At 46.0% G+C, this 20000-nt stretch overlaps 1 protein-coding gene across 1 annotated transcript in view; it reads right to left on the reverse strand.

Annotated features, from left to right (window-relative positions):
* Positions 1-20000, reverse strand: part of dync2h1 (dynein cytoplasmic 2 heavy chain 1) — a 328531-nt gene that overhangs the window by 99537 nt on the left and 208994 nt on the right. Inside the window, exons 80-81 of the mRNA XM_082956441.1 lie at positions 12345-12455; positions 10479-10634 (exon numbers count right to left, since the gene is read on the reverse strand). Of these exons, the coding sequence (XP_082812567.1) occupies positions 10479-10634; positions 12345-12455 (267 nt within the window). The remainder of the gene's footprint in view (positions 1-10478; positions 10635-12344; positions 12456-20000) is intronic.

A 20000-nucleotide genomic window follows, 5' to 3' on the forward strand; every position in this document is an offset into this window, starting at 1 on the left:
AAGGGAGGGAGGGAGAGAGAGAGAAAGGGGAGAGCAGTATTTAATGAATAACTCTGGATGGATCCCTGGTTCCTTCTCATGTCGGTGTATTTAATTGGTGTGTTAATTATGTGTTCAGTCCCCGATGGGTATAAATACACTCAACCTAATTATAGCCATCACTAAAACATCTGTGTCATCTTGGCTCTCCATAGTGCTTTTAGTCCCGCCGTGTAGGTATGTACAGTATATGTGTACGTGGGAACACTTCAGCTATGAGTATGTGTGTGTTTAATTGTATATTAGCCAGCATGGTGGGGCAGTGTAAATGAGGCAGCCCCTGGTCCTGAGTGTGCTGGTCCTGAGTGTGCTGGTCCTGAGTGTGCTGGTCCTGAGTGTGCTGGTCCTGAGTGTACTGGTAGAAGCACGCTAGTGTTCTTTATGAGCACACAGACAACATTCCCAGGCTCTGCTGATGGCTGTGTGACTGCAGAGACCACAGAGACACAGAGAGCATGTTTCTAAAGGGTCAGGTTATACACACACTGTAAACACACATTAGTGGGGCTGCTCTAGTGGGCCACAACAGTCCCAGCGCATGATGAAACATGGCGGTGTTCGCCTTAGCAATCTCACTGGAATAAAACACCTCCTCCATTCCTGTCATTATTGAAAGAGATTGTGATATCTCAAAATAGGGCTACTTAATGTTAGATCCCTCACTTCCGAGGCAGTTATAGTCAATTAACTAATCACTGATCATAATCTTGATGTGATTGTCCTGACTGAAACATAGCTTAACTTCTTATGGATAGGTGGCAGTATTGAGTAGCTTGGATGAAGAAGGTGCCCAGAGTAAACTGCCTGCTACTCAGTCCCAGAAGCTAAGATATGCATATTATTAGTAGATCTGGATAGAAAATACTCTGAAGTTTCTAAAACTGTTTGAATGATGTCTGTGAGTATAACAGAACTCATATGGCAGGCAAAAACCCGAGAAAAAATCCAACCAGGAAGAGTGGAAATCTGAGGTTTGTAGTTTTTCAAGTGATTGCCTATCCAGTATACAGTGTCTGTGGGGTCATTTTGCACTTCCTAAGGCTTCCACTAGATGTCAACAGTCTTTAGAATGTTGTTTCATGCTTCTACTGTGAATGGGGAGAGAATAAGAGCCATTGGAATCAGATGACTGAGAAAATGACATGAGCTCAATCGCGTGCGCTCCCGTGAGAGTTAGGTGTGTTCCTTTACAATTCTGAAGACAAAGGAATCGTCCGGTTGGAATATTATGGAAGATTTATGATAAAAACATCCTATAGATTGATTCTATACATCGTTTGACATGTTTCTACGAACTGTAATATAACTTTTTTGACTTTTCGTCTGAACTTACTGCGCCAGCACAGTGCATTTGGACTACTTGACGGAACGTGCGAACAAAAAGGAGGTATTTGGACATAAAGGATGGACTTTATCGAACAAAACAAACATTTATTGTGGAACTGGGATTCCTGGGAGTGCATTCCGATGAAGATCATCAAAGGTAAGTGAATATTTATAATGGTATTTGTGACTTCTGTTGACTCAAATGGCGGGTATCTGTATGGATTGTTTTGATGTCTGAGCGCTGTACTCAGATTATTGCAAAGTTTGCTTTCGCCGTAAAGATTTTTTGAAATCTGACACAGCGGTTGCATTAAGCAGAAGTGTATCTTTAATTCTGTGCATAACACTTGTACATTTTATCAAAGTTTATGGTAAGTATTTCTGTAAATTGATGTGGCTCTCTGCAAAGTCACCGGGGGTTTTGGAGGCAAAACATTACTGAACATAACACGCCAATGTAAACTGAGATTTTTGGATATAAATATGAACTTTATTGAACAAAACATACATGTATTGTGTATCATGAAGTCCTATGAGTGCCATCTGATGAAGATCATCAAAGGTTAGTGATTCATTTTATCTCTATTTCTGCTTTTTGTGACTCCTCTCTTTGGCTGGAAAATGGCTGTATGTTTTTTTGTGACTAGGTGCTGACCTAACATAATCGTTGGGTGTGCTTTTGCTGTAAAGCCTTTTTGAAATCGGACACTGTGGTTGGACTAATGAGAATCCTATCTTTAAAATGGTGTATAATACTTATAAAGTGGGGGGGAAAAGTATTTGATCCCCTGCTGATTTTGTACGTTTGCCCACTGACAAAGAAAGGATCAGTCTATAATTTTAATGGTAGGTTTATTTGAACAGTGAGAGACAGAATAACAACAAAAATATACAGAAAAACGCATGTCAGAAATGTTATAAATTCATTTGCATTTTAATGAGGGAAATAAGTATTTGACCCCCTCTCAATCAGAAAGATTTCTGGCTCCCAGGTGTCTTTTACACAGGTAACGAGCTGAGATTAGGAGCACACTCTTAAAGGGAGTGCTCCTAACCGCAGCTTGCTACCTGTAAAAAAGACACCTGTCCACAGAAGCAATCAATCAATCAGATTCCAAACTCTCCACCATGGCCAAGACCAAAGAGCTCTCCAAGGATGTCAGGGACAAGATTGTAGACCTACACAAGGCTGGAATGGGCAACAAGACCATCGCCAAGCAGCTTGGTGAGAAGGTGACAACATTTGGTGCGATTATTCGCAAATGGAAGAAACACAAAAGAACTGTCAATATCCCTCGGCCTGGGGCTCCATGCAAGATCTCACCTCGTGGAGTTGCAATGATCATGAGAACGGTGAGGAATCAGCCCAGAACTACACGGGAGGATCTTGTCAATGATCTCAAGGCAGCTGGGCCCATAGTCACCAAGAAAACAATTGGTAACACACTACGCCGTGAAAGACTGAAATCCTGCAGCGCACGCAAGGTCCCCCTGCTCAAGAATACATATACAGGCCCGTCTGAAGTCTGCCAATGAACATCTGAATGACTCAGAGGACAACTGGTGAAAGTGTTGTGGTCAGATGAGACTAAAATGGAGCTCTTTGACATCAACTCAACTTGCCGTGTTTGGAGGAGTTTGGAATGCTGCCTATGACCCCAAGAACACCATCTCCACCGTCAAACATGGAGGTGGAAACATTATGCTTTGGGAGTGTTTTTCTGCTAAGGGGACAGGACAACTTCACCGCATCAAAGGGACGATGGACGGGGCCATGTACCGTCAAATCTTGGGTGAGAATCTCCTTCCCTCAGCCAGGGCATTGAAAATGGGTCGTGGATGGGTATTCCAGCATGATAATGACCCAAAACACACGGCCACGGCAACAAAGGAGTGGCTCAAGAAGAAGCACATTAAGGTCCTGGAGTGGCCTAGCCAGTCTCCAGACCTTAATCTCATAGAACATCTGTGGAGGGAGCTGAAGGTTCGAGTTGCCAAACGTCAGCCTCGAAACCTTAATGACTTGGAGAAGATCTGCAAAGAGGAGTGGGATGACAAAATCCCTCCTGAGATGTGTGCAAACCTGGTGGCCAACTACAAGAAACGTCTGACCTCTGTGATTGCCAACAAGGGTTTGCCACCAAGTACTAGTCATGTTTTGCAGAGGGGTCAAATACTTATTTCCCTCATTAAAATGCAAATCATTTTATAACATTTTTGACATGCGTTTTTCTGGATTTTATTGTTGTTATTCTGTCTCTCACTGTTCAAATAAACCTACTATTAAAATTATAGACTGATCCTTTCTTTGTCAGTGGGCAAACGTACAAAATCAGCAGGGGATTAAATACTTTTTTCCCCCACTGTATGCTTGAGAAATTTTAATTATGAGATTTTTGCTGTTTTGAATTTGGCACTCTGCACTTTCACTGGCTGTTGTCATATCGATCCCGTTAACGGGATTTCAGCCGTTAGAAGTTAAGCCTGATGAATGTACTGTGTTAAAATAGGCTTCTCCTCCTGGTTACACTAGTGACCATATCCCCCCGCATCCCGCAAAGGCAGAGGTGTTGCTAACATTTACGATACCAAATTTCAATTTACAAAAAATAAAATGACTGCGTTTTTTTGTCTTTTGAGCTTCTAGACATGAAATCTATGCAGCCTACTCAATCACTTTTTATAGCTACTGTTTACAGGACTCCTGGGCCGTACACAACGTTCCTCACTGAGTTCCCAGAATTCCTATCGGACCTTGTAGTCATGGCAGATAATATTCTAATTTTTGGTGACTTTAATATTCACATGGAAAAGTCTACAAACCCACTCCAAAAGGCTTTCGGAGCCATCATCGACTCAGTGGGTTTTGTCCAACATGTCTTCGGACCTACTCACTGCCACAGTCAAACTCTGGACCTAGTTTTGTCCCATGGAATAAATATTGTGGATCTTAATGTTTTTCCTCATAATCCTGGACTATCGGACCACCATTTAATTACGTTTGCAAACGCAACAAATAATCTGCTCAGACCCCAACCAAGGATCATCAAAAGCAGTGCTATAAATTCTCGGACAACCCAAACATTCCTAGATGCCCTTCCAGACTCCCTCCAACTACCCAAGGACGTCAGAGTACAACAATCTGTTAACCACCTACAGTAGAAAAACTCGTTTTTCAACCACTCCACAAATTTCTTGTCAACAAACTATAGTTTTGGCAAGTCGGTTAGGACATCTATAGTATTTTTCCAACCATTGTTTACATACAGATTATTTCACTTCACTGTATCACAATTCCAGTAGGTCAGAAGTATACATACACTAAGTTGACTGTACCTTTAAACAGCTTGGAAAATTCCAGAAAATGATGTCACGGCTTTAGAAGCTTCCGATAGGCTAATTTACATCATTTGAGTCAATTGGAGGTGTACCTGTGGATGTATTTCAAGGCCTACCTTCAAACTCAATGCCTCTTTGCTTAACATCATGGGAAAATCAAAAGATATCAGCCAAGACCTCAGAAAAAAATGGTAGACCTCCACAAGTCTGGTTCATTCTTGGGAGCAATTTCTAAATACCTGAAGGTACCATGCTCATCTGTACAAACAATAGTCCTCAAGTATAACACCATGGGACCATGCAGCCATCATACCGCTCAGGAAGGAGACGCGTTCTGTCTCCTAGAGATGAAACGGGTACAAAAGTATCTATATCCAAAGTAAAACGAGTCCTATATCGACATAACCTGAACGACCGCTCAGCAAGGAAGAAGCCACTGCTCTAAACCCGCCATAAAAAAGCCAGACTACGGTTTGCAACTGCACATGGGGACAAAGATCGTACTTTTTGGAGAAATGTCCTCTGGTCTGATGAAACAAAACTAGAACTGTTTTGCCATAATGACCATCTTTATGTTTGGAGGAAAAAGGGGGACGCTTGCAAGCCGAAGAACACCATCCCAACCGTGAAGCACGGGGGTGGCAGCATCATGCTGTGGGGGTGCTTTGCTGCAGGAGGGACTGGTGAACTTCACAAAATAGATGGCACCACGAGGAAGAAACATTATGTGGATATATTGAAGCAACATCTCAAGACATCAGTCAGGAAGTTAAAGCTTGGTCGCAAATGGGTCTTCCAAATGGACAATGACCCCAAGCATACTTCCAAAGTTATGGCAAAATGGCTTAAGGACAACAAAGTCAAGGTATTGGAGTGGCCATCACAAAGCCCTGACCTCAATCCTATAGAAAATTTGTGGGCAGAACTGAAAAAATTCACTGCCTTCCTGAAGAATAACAATGTATACGAAACGCTTCAGTCTGGTTTTAGACCCCATCATAGCACTGAGACTGCACTCGTGAAGGTGGTAAATTACCTTTTAATGGCGTCAGACCAAGGCTCTGCGTGTGTCCTCGTGCTCCTAGGCCTTAGTGCTGCTTTTGATACCATCGATCACCACATTCCTTTGGAGGGATTGGAAACCCAAATTGGTCTACATGGACAAGTTCTGGCCTGGTTTAGATCTTATCTGTTGGAAAGATATCAGTTTGTCTCTGTGGATGGTTTGTCCTCGGTATTCCGCAAGGTTCCGTTTAAGGACCTCTATTGTTTTCACTATATATTTTACCTCTTGGTGATGTCATTCGGACACATAATGTTAACTTTCACTGCTATGCGGACGATACACTGCTATACATTTCGATGAAACATGGTGAAGCCCCAAAATTGCCCTCCCTGGAAGCCTACCTTTCAGACATAAGGAAATGGATGGCGGCAATTTTTTTACTTTTAGATGCGGACAAAACAGAGATGCTAATACTAGGTCCCAAGAAATAAAGATATCTTCTGTTGAATCTGACAATTAATCTTGACGGTTGTACAGTCTTCTCAAATAAAACTGTAAAGGACCTCGGCGTTACTCTGGACCCTGATCTCTCTTTTGATGAACATATCAAGACTGTTTCAAGGACAGCTTTTTTCCATCTACATAACATTGCAAAAATCTGAAACTTTCTGTCCAAAAATTATGCTGAAAAATTTATCCATGCGTTTGTCACTTCTAGATTAGACTACTGCAATGCTCTACTTTCCGGCTACCCGGATAAAGCACTAAATGAACTTCAGTTACTGCTAAACACGGCTGCTAGTATCTTGACTAGAACCAAAACATTTTATCATATTACTCCAGTGCTAACCTCTCTACACTAGCTTCCTGTTGAGGCTCGGGCTGATTTCAAGATTTTAGTGTTAACCTATAAAGCATTACATGGGCTTGCTCCTACCTATCTTTCCGATTTGGTCCTGCCGTACATACCTACATGTACGCTACAGTCACAAGACGCAGGCCTCCTAATTGTCCCTAGAATTTCTAAGCAAACAGCTGGAGGCAGGGTTTTCTCCTATAGAGCTCAATTTTTATGGAATGGTCTGCCTACCCATGTGAGAGACGCAGACTCGGTCTTGACCTTTAAGTCTTTATTGAAGACTCATCTCTTCAGTAGATCCTATGATTGAGTGTAGTCTGGCCCAGGGGTGTGAAGGTGAACGGAAAGTCACTGGAGCGACGAACCACCCTTGCTGTCTCTGCCTGGCCGGTTCCCCTCTCTCCACTGGGATTCTCTGCCCTATTACGGGGGCTGAGTCACTGGCTTACTGGTGCTCTCCAATGTCGTCCCTAGGAGGGGTGCGTCACTTGAGGTGGTTGAGTCTCTGACGTGATCTTCCTGTCCGGGTTGGTGGCCCCCTCGGGCTCGTGCCGTGGGTGAGATCTTTGTGGGCTATACTTGGCCTCGTCTCAAGGTAGTAGGTTGGTGGTTGAAGATATCCCTCTAGTGGTGTGGGGGCTGTGCTTTGGCAAAGTGGGTGGGGTTATATCCTGCCTGGTTGGCCCTTATCTGGTGTCCTGTGTGAATTTAAGTATGCTCCCTCTAATTCCCTCTCTCTCTCTCTTTCTCTTCACTCTGAGGACCTGAGCCCTAGGACCATGCCTCAGGACTACCTGGCCTGATGACTCCTTGCTGTCCCCAGTCCACCTGGTCGCGCTGCTGCTCCAGTTTCAACTGTTCTGCCTGCGGCTATGGAACCCTGACCTGTTCACCAGACGTGCCACCTTGTCCCCCAGACCTGCTGTTTTCAACTCTCTTTCTCTACCGCACCTGCTGTCTCTAACTCTGAATGATCGGCTATGAAAAGCCAACTGACATTTACTCCTGAGGTGCTGACCCGTTCCACCCTCTACAACCACTGTAATTATTATAATCTGACCCTGCTGGTCATCTATGAATGTTTGAACATCTTGGCCACGCTCTGTTATAATCTCCATCCGGCAGAGCCAGAAGAGGACTGGCTTCCCCTCAGAGCCTGGTTCCTCTCTAGGTTTCTTCCTACGTAGGTTCCTGCCTTTCTAGGGAGTTTTTCCTAGCCACCTGTAGAGCACTTTGTGACATCGGCTGATTTAAAAAGGGCTTCATAAATACATTTGATTGATGGGAGCTGTAGTATGTCATTAATCGGAGGCACGGGGATGACTCCAGGGAACTGTAGAGGTGAGCGCTTTATTTCCTGGGGGATGTCGTTTTTAAAGTGCTGGGGTACCTGGGGGATGTAGTTTATAAAGTGCTGGGGTTCCAGGAGGATGTAGTTTATAGAGTGCTGGGGTACCTGGAGGATGTAGTTTATAAGGTGATGGAACACCTGGAGGATGTAGTTCATAAAGTGCTGGGGTACCTGGAGGATGTAGTTTATAAAGTGCTGGGGTACCTGGAGGATGTAGTTTATAAAGTGCTGGGGTACCTGGAGGATGTAGTTTATAAAGTGCTGGGACACCTGGAGGATGTAGTTTATAGAGCGCTGGGGTACCTGGAGGATGTAGTTCATAAAGTGCTGGGGTACCTGGCGGATGTAGTTTATAAAGTGCTGGGGTTCCAGGAGGATGTAGTTTATAGAGTGCTGGGGTACCTGGAGGATGTAGTTTATAAGGTGATGGAACACCTGGAGGATGTAGTTTATAAGGTGCTGGAACACCTGAAGGATTTAGTTTGTAAAGTGCTGGGGTACCTGGAGGATGTAGTTTATAAAATGCTGGGGTTCCAGGAGGATGTAGTTTATAAGGTGCTGGGGTACATGGAGGATGTAGTTTATAAGGTGCATGGGTACCTGGAGGATGTAGTCCCCTTAAGGTTATGGGGTTCCTGTGGGATGTAGTTTATAAAGTGCTGGGGTTCATGGAGGATGTAGTTTATAAGAGGCTGGGGTACCTAGAGGATGTAGTTCATAAAGTGCTGGGACACCTGGAGGATGTAGTTCATAAAGTGCTGGGGTACCTGGAGGATGTAGTTTATAAAGTGCTGGGACACCTGGAGGATGTAGTGTATAGAGTGCTGGGACACCTGGAGGATGTAGTTTATAGAGTGCTGGGGTACCTGGAGGATGTAGTTCATAAAGTGCTGGGGTACCTGTGGGATGTAGTTTATAAAGTGCTATGGCACCTGGAGGATGTAGTTCATAAAGTGCTGGGGTACCTGGAGGATGTAGTTTATAAAGTGCTGGGGTACCTGGAGGATGTAGTTTATAAAGTGCTGGGGTACCTGGAGGATGTAGTTTATAAAGTGCTGGGGTACCTGGAGGATGTAGTTTATAAAGTGCTGGGGTACCTGGAGGATGTAGTTTATAAAGTGCTGGGGTACCTGGAAGATGTAGTTTATAAAGTGCTGGGACACCTGGAGGATGTAGTTTATAGAGCGCTGGGGTACCTGGGGGATGTAGTTCATAAAGTGCTGGGGTACCTGGAGGATGTAGTTTATAAAGTGCTGGGGTACCTGGAGGATGAGGTTTATAAGCTGCTGGGGTATTCATTTAGCAGACACTCTTATCCAGAGTGACTTACAGGATTTAAGTGCCTTGTTCAGGGCACATCGACATATTTTTCACATAGTCAGCTCGAGGATTCGAACCAGCGTCCTTTCGGTTACTGGCCCAACACTCTTAACCGCTGGGCTACCACTACTAATTTATAACCACTAGTGTAGTTTATGAAGTGCTAGGGTACCTGGGGGATGCAGTTTATAAGAAGCTGGGGGTACCCGGGGGATGTAGTTTGTAAAGGGTACGTGGGGGATGTAGTTTATAAGAAGCTGGGGGTACCTGGGGGATATAGTTTATAAGAAGCAGGGGGGATACCTGGGGGATGTAATTTATAAGAAGCTGGGGGGTACCTGGGGGATGTAGTTTATAAGAAGCTGGGGGGTACCTGGGGGATGTAGTTTATAAGAAGCTGGGGGGGGTACCTGGGGGATGTAGTTTATAAGAAGCTGGGGGGGGGGTACCTGGGGGATGTAGTTTATAAGAAGCTGGGGGGGTACCTGGGGGATGTAGTTTATAAGAAGCTGGGGGGGGGGTACCTGGGGGATGTAGTTTATAAGAAAATGGGGGAACCTGGGGGATATAGTTTATAAGAAGCAGGGGGGGATACCTGGGGGATATAGTTTATAAGAAGCTGGGGGGGATACCTGGGGGATGTAGTTTATAAGAAGCTGGGGGGTACCTGGGGGATGTAGTTTATAAGAAGCTGGGGGGTACCTGGGGGATGTAGTTTATAAGAAGCTGGGGGGGTACCTGGGGGATGTAGTTTATAAGAAGCTGGGGGGGGGGGTACCTGGGGGATGTAGTTTATAAGAAGCTGGGGGGGTACCTGGGGGATGTAGTTTATAAGAAGCTGGGGGGTTACCTGGGGGATGTAGTCTATAAGAAGCTGGGGGGGGGGGTACCTGGGGGATGTAGTCTATAAGAAGCTGGGGGGGTACCTGGGGGATGTAGTTTATAAGAAGCTGGGGGGGTACCTGGGGGATGTAGTTTATAAGAAGCTGGGGGGGTACCTGGGGGATGTAGTTTATAAGAAGCTGGGAGGTACCTGGGGGATGTAGTTTATAAGAAGCTGGGGGGGGGGGGGTACCTGGGGGATGTAGTTTATAAGAAGCTGGGGGGGGGGGGGGTACCTGGGGGATGTCGTTTATAAGAAGCTGGGGGGGGGGGGGGGGGTACCTGGGGGATGTAGTTTATAAGAAGCTGGGGGGGGGGGGGTACCTGGGGGATGTAGTTTTTAAGAAGCTGGGTACCTGGGGGATGTAGTTACGTCTCTCCTGGCAGACAGCGTGGAACCATGCGAGGCAGAAGAGGGACTGGGCTCTGGACAGCAGACCACCTTTACTGATCTGCTCTGGGCTCCACGTCTCATAGGTCCTCAACAAGTTCTTCTTTAGACCAGGAGGAGCCTGAGGGAGAGAGAAAGAGAACAAGTTAGACAATGAATTAGAAGATCCTGAGGGCATGAATGTTGCAGGGAGGGTGGACAGGGATGGCAGTAGGGGCTGGGATCCAGGCTTTACCATGTGGTGCTGGGAGGGTGGACAGGGATGGCAGTAGGGGCTGGGATCCAGGCTTTACCATGTGGTGCTGGGAGGGTGGACAGGGATGGCAGTAGGGGCTGGGATCCAGGCTTTACCATGTGGTGCTGGGAGGGTGGACAGGGATGGCAGTAGGGGCTGGGATCCAGGCTTTACCATGTGGTGCTGGGAGGGTGGACAGGGATGGCAGTAGGGGCTGGGATCCAGGCTTTACCATGTGGTGCTGGGAGGGTGGACAGGGATGGCAGTAGGGGCTGGGATCCAGGCTTTACCATGTGGTGCTGGGAGGGTGGACAGGGATGGCAGTAGGGGCTGGGATCCAGGCTTTAACTGTTAAAAGCTCATCTGAGGGAAGGAGAGATCAAGTGTGCTCCACTTCTCAACAGGGCCTGTGTGTCTCTGTGAGTGTGTGTCCCTTAACGCCGGGCTGTCAAACAGCACAGCTGGTCATTTGAGAACGTAAGTCCTAGAGCCTGGCCTGACTAACAGACCTCTCTTGGCTCTGCATACACTCAGCCCAATAACGCGCCTCAGTAACGCGCCTCAGTAACGCGCCTCAGTAACGCGCCTCAGTAAATCGCCTCAGTAATGCGCCTCAGTAACGCGCCTCAGTAACGCGCCTCAGTAACATGCCTCAGTAACACGCCTCAGTAACACGCCTCAGTAACACGCTTCAGCCTGGCTAACACGCCTCAGTAACACGCCTCAGTAACACGCCTCAGCCTGGCTAACACGCCTCAGTAACACGCCTCAGCCTGGCTAACACGCCTCAGTAACGCGCCTCAGTAACGCACCTCAGTAACACGCCTCAGTAACACGCCTCAGTAACACGCCTCAGCCTGGCTAATGCGCCTCAGTAACGCGCCTCAGTAACGCGCCTCAGTAACGCGCCTCAGTAACACGCCTCAGTAACACGCCTCAGTAACACGCCTCAGTAAAACGCCTCAGTAACACGCCTCAGCCTGGCTAACACGCCTCAGTAACACGCCTCAGTAACACGCCTCAGCCTGGCTAACACGCCTCAGTAACACGCCTCAGCCTGGCTAACACGCCTCAGTAACACGCCTCAGTAACACGCCTCAGTAACACGCCTCAGCCTGGCTAACACGCCTCAGTAACACGCCTCAGCCTGGCTAACACGCCTCAGTAACACGCCTCAGTAACACGCCTCAGTAACACGCCTCAGTAACACGCCTCAGTAACACGCCTCAGTAACACGCCTCAGTAACACGCCTCAGTAACACGCCTCAGCCTGGCTAACACGCCTCAGTAACACGCCTCAGTAACACGCCTCAGCCTGGCTAACACGCCTCAGTAACACGCCTCAGTAACACGCCTCAGTAACACGCCTCAGACAGCTAACACACCTCAGTAACACGCCTCAGTAACACGCCTCAGCCTGGCTAACACGCCTCAGTAACACATCTCAGACAGCTAACACGCCTTGGGGCTACAAGTTTCACACCACACACACACACACCCAGGGCTACATGTCTTACTCAAACACGGCTCGCAACATACCGTATTACGATGGACAGGGTGTGTGTGTGTGTGTCTGTACATATATAGTGTTTGTACCTCGTAGGTGATCTTGAGGCTGGACTGCAGCAGGATGAGGGGGAACTTGGGATGGACCTCAGCAGTAAGCCAGAGACGGAAGCCTGCCTTAGGTTGCAGAACATTCAGCTCCTACAGGAGAGAGATGGAGACAACCACAACCTGTACAACACAATCACCATCTGTAATATCTGGAATCCAGTTCTCTCTTCACCAGTTCTCTCTTCCACACACTGTATCCGTGGGTCTGAGAAGATTCAGATTCGCTGTATTAAACCCAACAGAAGTCTCTCTCTCTCTCTCTCTCTCTCTCTCTCTCTCTCTCCTCTCTCTCTCTCTCTCTCTCTCCTCTCTCTCTCTCTCTCTCCTCTCTCTCTCTCTCTCTCTCTCTCTCTCTCTCTCTCTCTCTCTCTCTCTCTCTCTCTCTCTCTCTCTCTCTCTCTCTCTCTGCCTTGTGCCATCTGATTGGGTGCTAAGATGTGTTGCAGCAGAATGCAGCATGACAACACACACATGCAGCCCAGGTTCCCCTCTTAATCAATCTGTTTCCACAACCGTGGAGTCCAATTCAGTCTTATGGAGATACCAGCAGACTGAATCAAATCAGACAGGAGTCCACACCCCTCTGAGACAGCGGTGTATTAGTGTGTGTGTGTGTGTTGTGATGGTGAGATTTCTGTGCTCAAGACCAACTGTCCAAAACCAAGTGTCAAGATATATTTTTCACTTCATGTTATAATGTTACGCAAGAAAACATCTTGATTTCACAGATGCCAAGATGAGGGAGGGATCATTCATGTAAACACACACACCGTACTGTATACATACACACACCATACTGTATACACACACACACACACACCGTACTGTATACATACACACACCATACTGTATACACACACACACCGTACTGTATACACACACACACCATACTGTATACACACACACACCATACTGTATACACACACACACCATACTGTATACACACACACACACACACCGTACTGTATACACACACACACCATACTGTATACACACACACACCGTACTGTATACACACACACACCATACTGTATACACACACACACCATACTGTATACACACACACACACCATACTGTATACACACACACACCGTACTGTATACACACACACACACACCGTACTGTATACACACACACACACACCATACTGTATACACACACACACACACACCATACTGTATACACACACACACACCATACTGTATACACACACACACACACCGTACTGTATACACACACACACCGTACTGTATACACACACACACCATACTGTATACACACACACACCATACTGTATACACACACACGCCGTACTGTATACACACACACGCCGTACTGTATACACACACACACCATACTGCATACACACACACACACACCATACTGTATACACACACACACACCGTACTGCATACACACACACCATACTGCATACACACACACACACACCATACTGTATACACACCGTACTGCATACACACACACCATACTGCATACACACACACACCGTACTGTATACACACACACACCATACTGTATACACACACACACCATATTGTATACACACACACACCATACTGTATACACACACACACCATACTGTATACACACACACACCATACTGTATACACACACACACACACCGTACTGTATACACACACACACCGTACTGTATACACACACACACACACACCATACTGTATACACACACACACACACCATACTGTATACACACACACACACACCGTACTGTATACACACACACACCGTACTGTATACACACACACACCATACTGTATACACACACACACCATACTGTATACACACACACGCCGTACTGTATACACACACACACCATACTGCATACACACACACACACACCATACTGCATACACACACACCATACTGCATACACACACACACACACCATACTGTATACACACACACACACCGTACTGCATACACACACACCATACTGCATACACACACACACACACACACACCATACTGTATACACACCGTACTGCATACACACACACCATACTGCATACACACACACACCGTACTGTATACACACACACACCATAATGCATACACACACACACACCATACTGCATACACACACACACCATACTGCATACACACACACACCATACTGCATACACACACACACCATACTGCATACACACACACCATACTGTATACACACACACACCGTACTGTATACACACACACACCATACTGTATACACACACACACCCTACTGTATACACACACACACCATACTGTATACACACACACACCATACTGTATACACACACACACCGTACTGTATACACACACACACACCATACTGTATACACACACACACCATACTGTATACACACACACACCATACTGTATATATGTGTGTGTACTGTATTTATTTTTTTGTTATTTTTTTTTTTAACCTTTATTTAACCAGGTAGGCAAGTTGAGAACAAGTTCTCATTTACAATTGCGACCTGGCCAAGATAAAGCAAAGCAGTTCGACAACATACAAAAACACATAGTTACACATGGAGTAAAACAACATACAATCAATGATGCAGTAGAAAAAAAAAAAGAAAAAAAAAATAAGACTATATACAATGTGAGCAAATGATATGAGATAAGGGAGGTAAAGGCAAAAAAATGCCATGCTGGCAAAGTAAATAAAGTATAGCAAGAAAAACACTGGAATGGTAGATTTGTAGTTTGAAGAAAGTTCAGAGATAAAAATATAAATAATATGGTGCAAAGGAGCAAAATAAATAAAATAAATAAATACAGTAGGGGAAGAGGTAGTAGTTTGGGCTAAATTATAGATGGGCTATGTACAGGTGCAGTGATCTGTGAGCTGCTCTGACAGCTGGTGCTTAAAGCTAGTGAGGGAGATAAGTGTTTCCAGTTTCAGAGATTTTTGTAGTTCGTTCCAGTCATTGGCAGCAGAGAACTGGAAGGAGAGACGACCAAAGGAGGAGTTGGCTTTAGGGGTGACCAGAGAGATATACCTGCTGGAGCGCGTGCTACAGTTATACACACATACACCGTACTGTATACACACACACCATACTGTATACACACACACACACCGTACTGTATACACACACCGTACTGTATACACACACACACACACACACCGTACTGTATACACACACACACACACACCGTACTGTATACACACACACACACACACCGTACTGTATACACACACACACACACACACCGTACTGTATACACACACACGCCATACTGTATACACACACACACACACCATACTGTATACACACACACACACACCATACTGTATACACACACACACCATACTGTATACACACACACACACACACCATACTGTATACACACACACACACACCATACTGTACACACACACACACACACACACCATACTGTACACACACACCATACTGTATACACACACCATACTGTATACACACACACACACACACACACACACCATACTGTACACACACACACACACACACACACACACACACACACACCACACACACACACACACACACACACCATACTGTATACACACACACACCATACTGTATACACACACACACACACACACCATACTGTACACACACACACACACACACCATACTGTATACACACACACCATACTGTACACACACACCATACTGTATACACACACACCATACTGTATACACACACACCATACTGTATACACACACTCAGTTCTCAATCAGTTCCCCCGCCCCTGAGCTGCAAATCTGCTATGTGTGTTTGATGTAGATTTTAGACATTTCTATGTAGAGAGAAACTGTTCAGAGCCCCAGGGTACAGAGCCTGATGAGGCTCTCGGGGTTGTGTGGCTCAGACAGGGACAGCGAGGTAGGAGAGGGGCACTGGAATATTCAGCACACAGCCACTGAAACACACACACAAGCACACGCAGACCACACACACACACGTATAGATACACACACACACACACACACACACACACACACACACACACACACACACACACACACACACACACACACACACACACACACACACACACACACACGTATAGGTCACACACACGTATAGATACACACACACACACACACACACACACACGTATAGGTCACACACACGTATAGACACACACACACGTATAGATACACACACACACGTATAGATACACACACACGTATAGATACACACACACACGTATAGATACACACGTATAGACACACACACATGTATAGATACACACGTATAGACACACACACATGTATAGATACACACGTATAGACACACACACATGTATAGATACACACGTATAGACACACACACATGTATAGATACACACACATGTATAGATACACACACATGTATAGATACACACACATGTATAGATACACACGTATAGACACACACACATGTATAGATACACACACATGTATAGATACACACGTATAGACACACACACATGTATAGATACACACACATGTATAGATACACACACATGTATAGATACACACACATGTATAGATACACACGTATAGACACACACACACGTATAGATACACACGTATAGATACACACGTATAGACACACACACATGTATAGATACACACACATGTATAGATACACACACATGTATAGATACACACACACACATGTATAGACACACACACATGTATAGATACACACGTATAGACACACACACATGTATAGATACACACACATGTATAGATACACACACATGTATAGATACACACGTATAGACACACACGTATAGATACACACACATGTATAGATACACACGTATAGATACACACACATGTATAGATACACACGTATAGATACACACGTATAGATACACACACATGTATAGATACACACGTATAGATACACACGTATAGACACACACGTATAGACACACACACATGTATAGATACACACGTATAGACACACACACACGTATAGATACACACACATGTATAGATACACACACGTATAGGTCACACACACGTATAGGTACACACACACACACACACGCACGTATAGACACACACACACACACATACACACACACAAAACCCTGGAGACATCAGGGGCTCTAAACACTGCGGATCTTGAGAAAAGAGACAAAAGTGAATGAATATGGTAGCTGAGCTCACAGATCATAAGAAAGCATGGACCATGTGTCTGGGACCAGGGTTAGACTGGGGTTAGATTGGAGGATATACTGGGACCAGGGTTAGACTGGGGTTAGATTGGAGGATCTACTGGGACCAGGGTTAGACTAGGGTTAGATTGGAGGATCTACTGGGACCAGGGTTAGACTGGGGTTAGATTGGAGGATATACTGGGACCAGGGTTAGACTGGGGTTAGATTGGAGGATATACTGGGACCAGGGTTAGACTGGGGTTAGATTGGAGGATATACTGGGACCAGGGTTAGACTGGGTAAGATTGGAGGATATACTGGGACCAGGGTTAGACTGGGGTTAGATTGGAGGATATACTGGGACCAGGGTTAGACTGGGGTTAGATTGGAGGATATACTGGGACCAGGTTTAGACTGGGGTTATATTGAAAATCTGTGATGAAACATACACACACACCAAGACACACAACCACCCACCTGACGCATGAACTGGTAGGCTAAATTCTAGTCTGGCTGGATCATCTCTCTAATGTATGCAACTATATGAGCAGAGGGGAGAATGTAGATAGATTTCACAGGAGACAAACAGCATCTCTCTCGTCTCATCTCTCCATCATTCATCCTCTCAACCTCTCACTCTCTTCCCATCTTCCCCCCTCCTCAATGTGTTCCTTTCCTGGCTAATAAGCCCCGCTGGTGAAACACACAGAGGGGAGGAAGAAAAGATAACAGCTAAATGAGAGCAAAGAGAGACGATAGAGAGAAAGAGACAGAATGAGAGAGAGAGCGAGAGAGACAGAATGAGAGAGAGAGCGAGAGAGACAGAATGAGAGAGAGAGCGAGAGAGACAGAATGAGAGAGAGAGCGAGAGAGACAGAATGAGAGAGAGAGCGAGAGAGACAGAATGAGAGAGAGAGCGAGAGAGAGAGAGAGAGTGAGATAAAGAGAGAGAGAGGACAGAGTGAGAGAGCGAGAGAGAGAGAGTAAGAGAACGTGAGAGAGAGCGTGAGAGAGAGAGAGAGAGAGAGAGCAAGAGAAACGTGAGAGAGAACGTGAGAGAGAACGTGAGAGAGAGAGTGATGTGAGATAAAAGAGAGAGAGAGACAGAGAGTGAGAGAGCGAGAGAGAGAGAGAGAGTAAGAGAACGTGAGAGAGAGCGTGAGAGAGAGAGAGAGAGAGCAAGAGAACGTGAGAGAGAACGTGAGAGAGCGAGAGAGAGAGAGAGAGAGAGAGAGAGAGAGAGGAGAGATGAGAGAGAGAGAGAGAGAGAGAGAGAGAGATCATTATGTAAATATGGACCACAGAAGCTCATGCTCCTATGATTTTTGCTAGTAAATGACCAGTCACTCTGATATTGTATTATGTTGGGGAATATCGACGCATGTGATAGTTAGGGGAGGGAGGAGGTCCCTGGTAAACGTGTCAAACTGCTGCAGTGCAGAGAGAGAGAGAGAGAGAGGGAGAGAGAGAGAGGGAAAGAGAGAGAGGGACAGAGAGAGGGAGAGAGAGGGAACAGAAGAGGAAGAGAACCTCCCTGCCAGCATCAATTAAACTCAGAGAGCACTGACCATCCCCACACTCTCTCTCTCTTCTCTCTCTCTCGCTCAGATCCCTGAAGCACCAAAGGATGAAGAGAGAAGGAAGCAGGGAGGGGAGTTGGAGGAGAAAAAAGAGGGGGAGAGAGGAACAAATAGGAGAAAAGATGAGGTGGCTGGTAGAATAAAGAGGAGGGTATCTCTTCGTCCTGTCTTCTCTCCGTGGCTGCTTTTCACCTGCCTCCTCTGACTGACTGCATCTATCTTCATTCATTCTATCTTCATTCATTCTCATTTCAAGCTCCTTCGCAGTGGCCACCCTCCACCTCAACACCTCCCCCTGCCTGTTGTCAGTGGTTACTGGGTAGACAGAGACCAGTAATGACAATCTAGAGAAAGAGAGGGAGGTGGGAGAGACAGAGAGAGAGGGAGGTGGGAGAGACAGAGAGAGAGGGAGGTGGGAGAGACAGAGAGAGAGGGAGGTGGGAGAGACAGAGAGAGAGGGAGGTGGGAGAGACAGAGAGAGAGGGAGGTGGGAGAGACAGAGAGAGAGGGAGGTGGGAGAGACAGAGAGAGAGGGAGGTGGGAGAGACAGAGAGAGAGGGAGGTGGGAGAGACAGAGAGAGTGGTTGAGAGAGAAAGAGAGGGAGAGAGACTGGTTGGGAGAGATAGAGAGACAGGGAGGTGGGAGAGAGGAAAGAGAGAGATTGGGATGTGGGAGAGAGAGAGAGAGTGAGAGAGAGACTGGTTGAGAGATAGAGAGACAGGGAGGTGGGAGAGAGGAAAGAGAGAGAGAGAGACTGGTTGAGAGATAGAGAGAGAGAGTGAGAGAGAAAGAGTGAGAGAGAGACTGGTTGAGAGATAGAGAGACAGGGAGGTGGGAGAGAGGAAAGAGAGAGATTGGGATGTGGGAGAGAGAG

Source organism: Salmo salar, chromosome 09, assembly GCF_965601325.2.
Source record: "Salmo salar chromosome 09, fSalSal1, whole genome shotgun sequence".
Taxonomy (NCBI): Eukaryota; Metazoa; Chordata; class Actinopteri; order Salmoniformes; family Salmonidae; genus Salmo; species Salmo salar.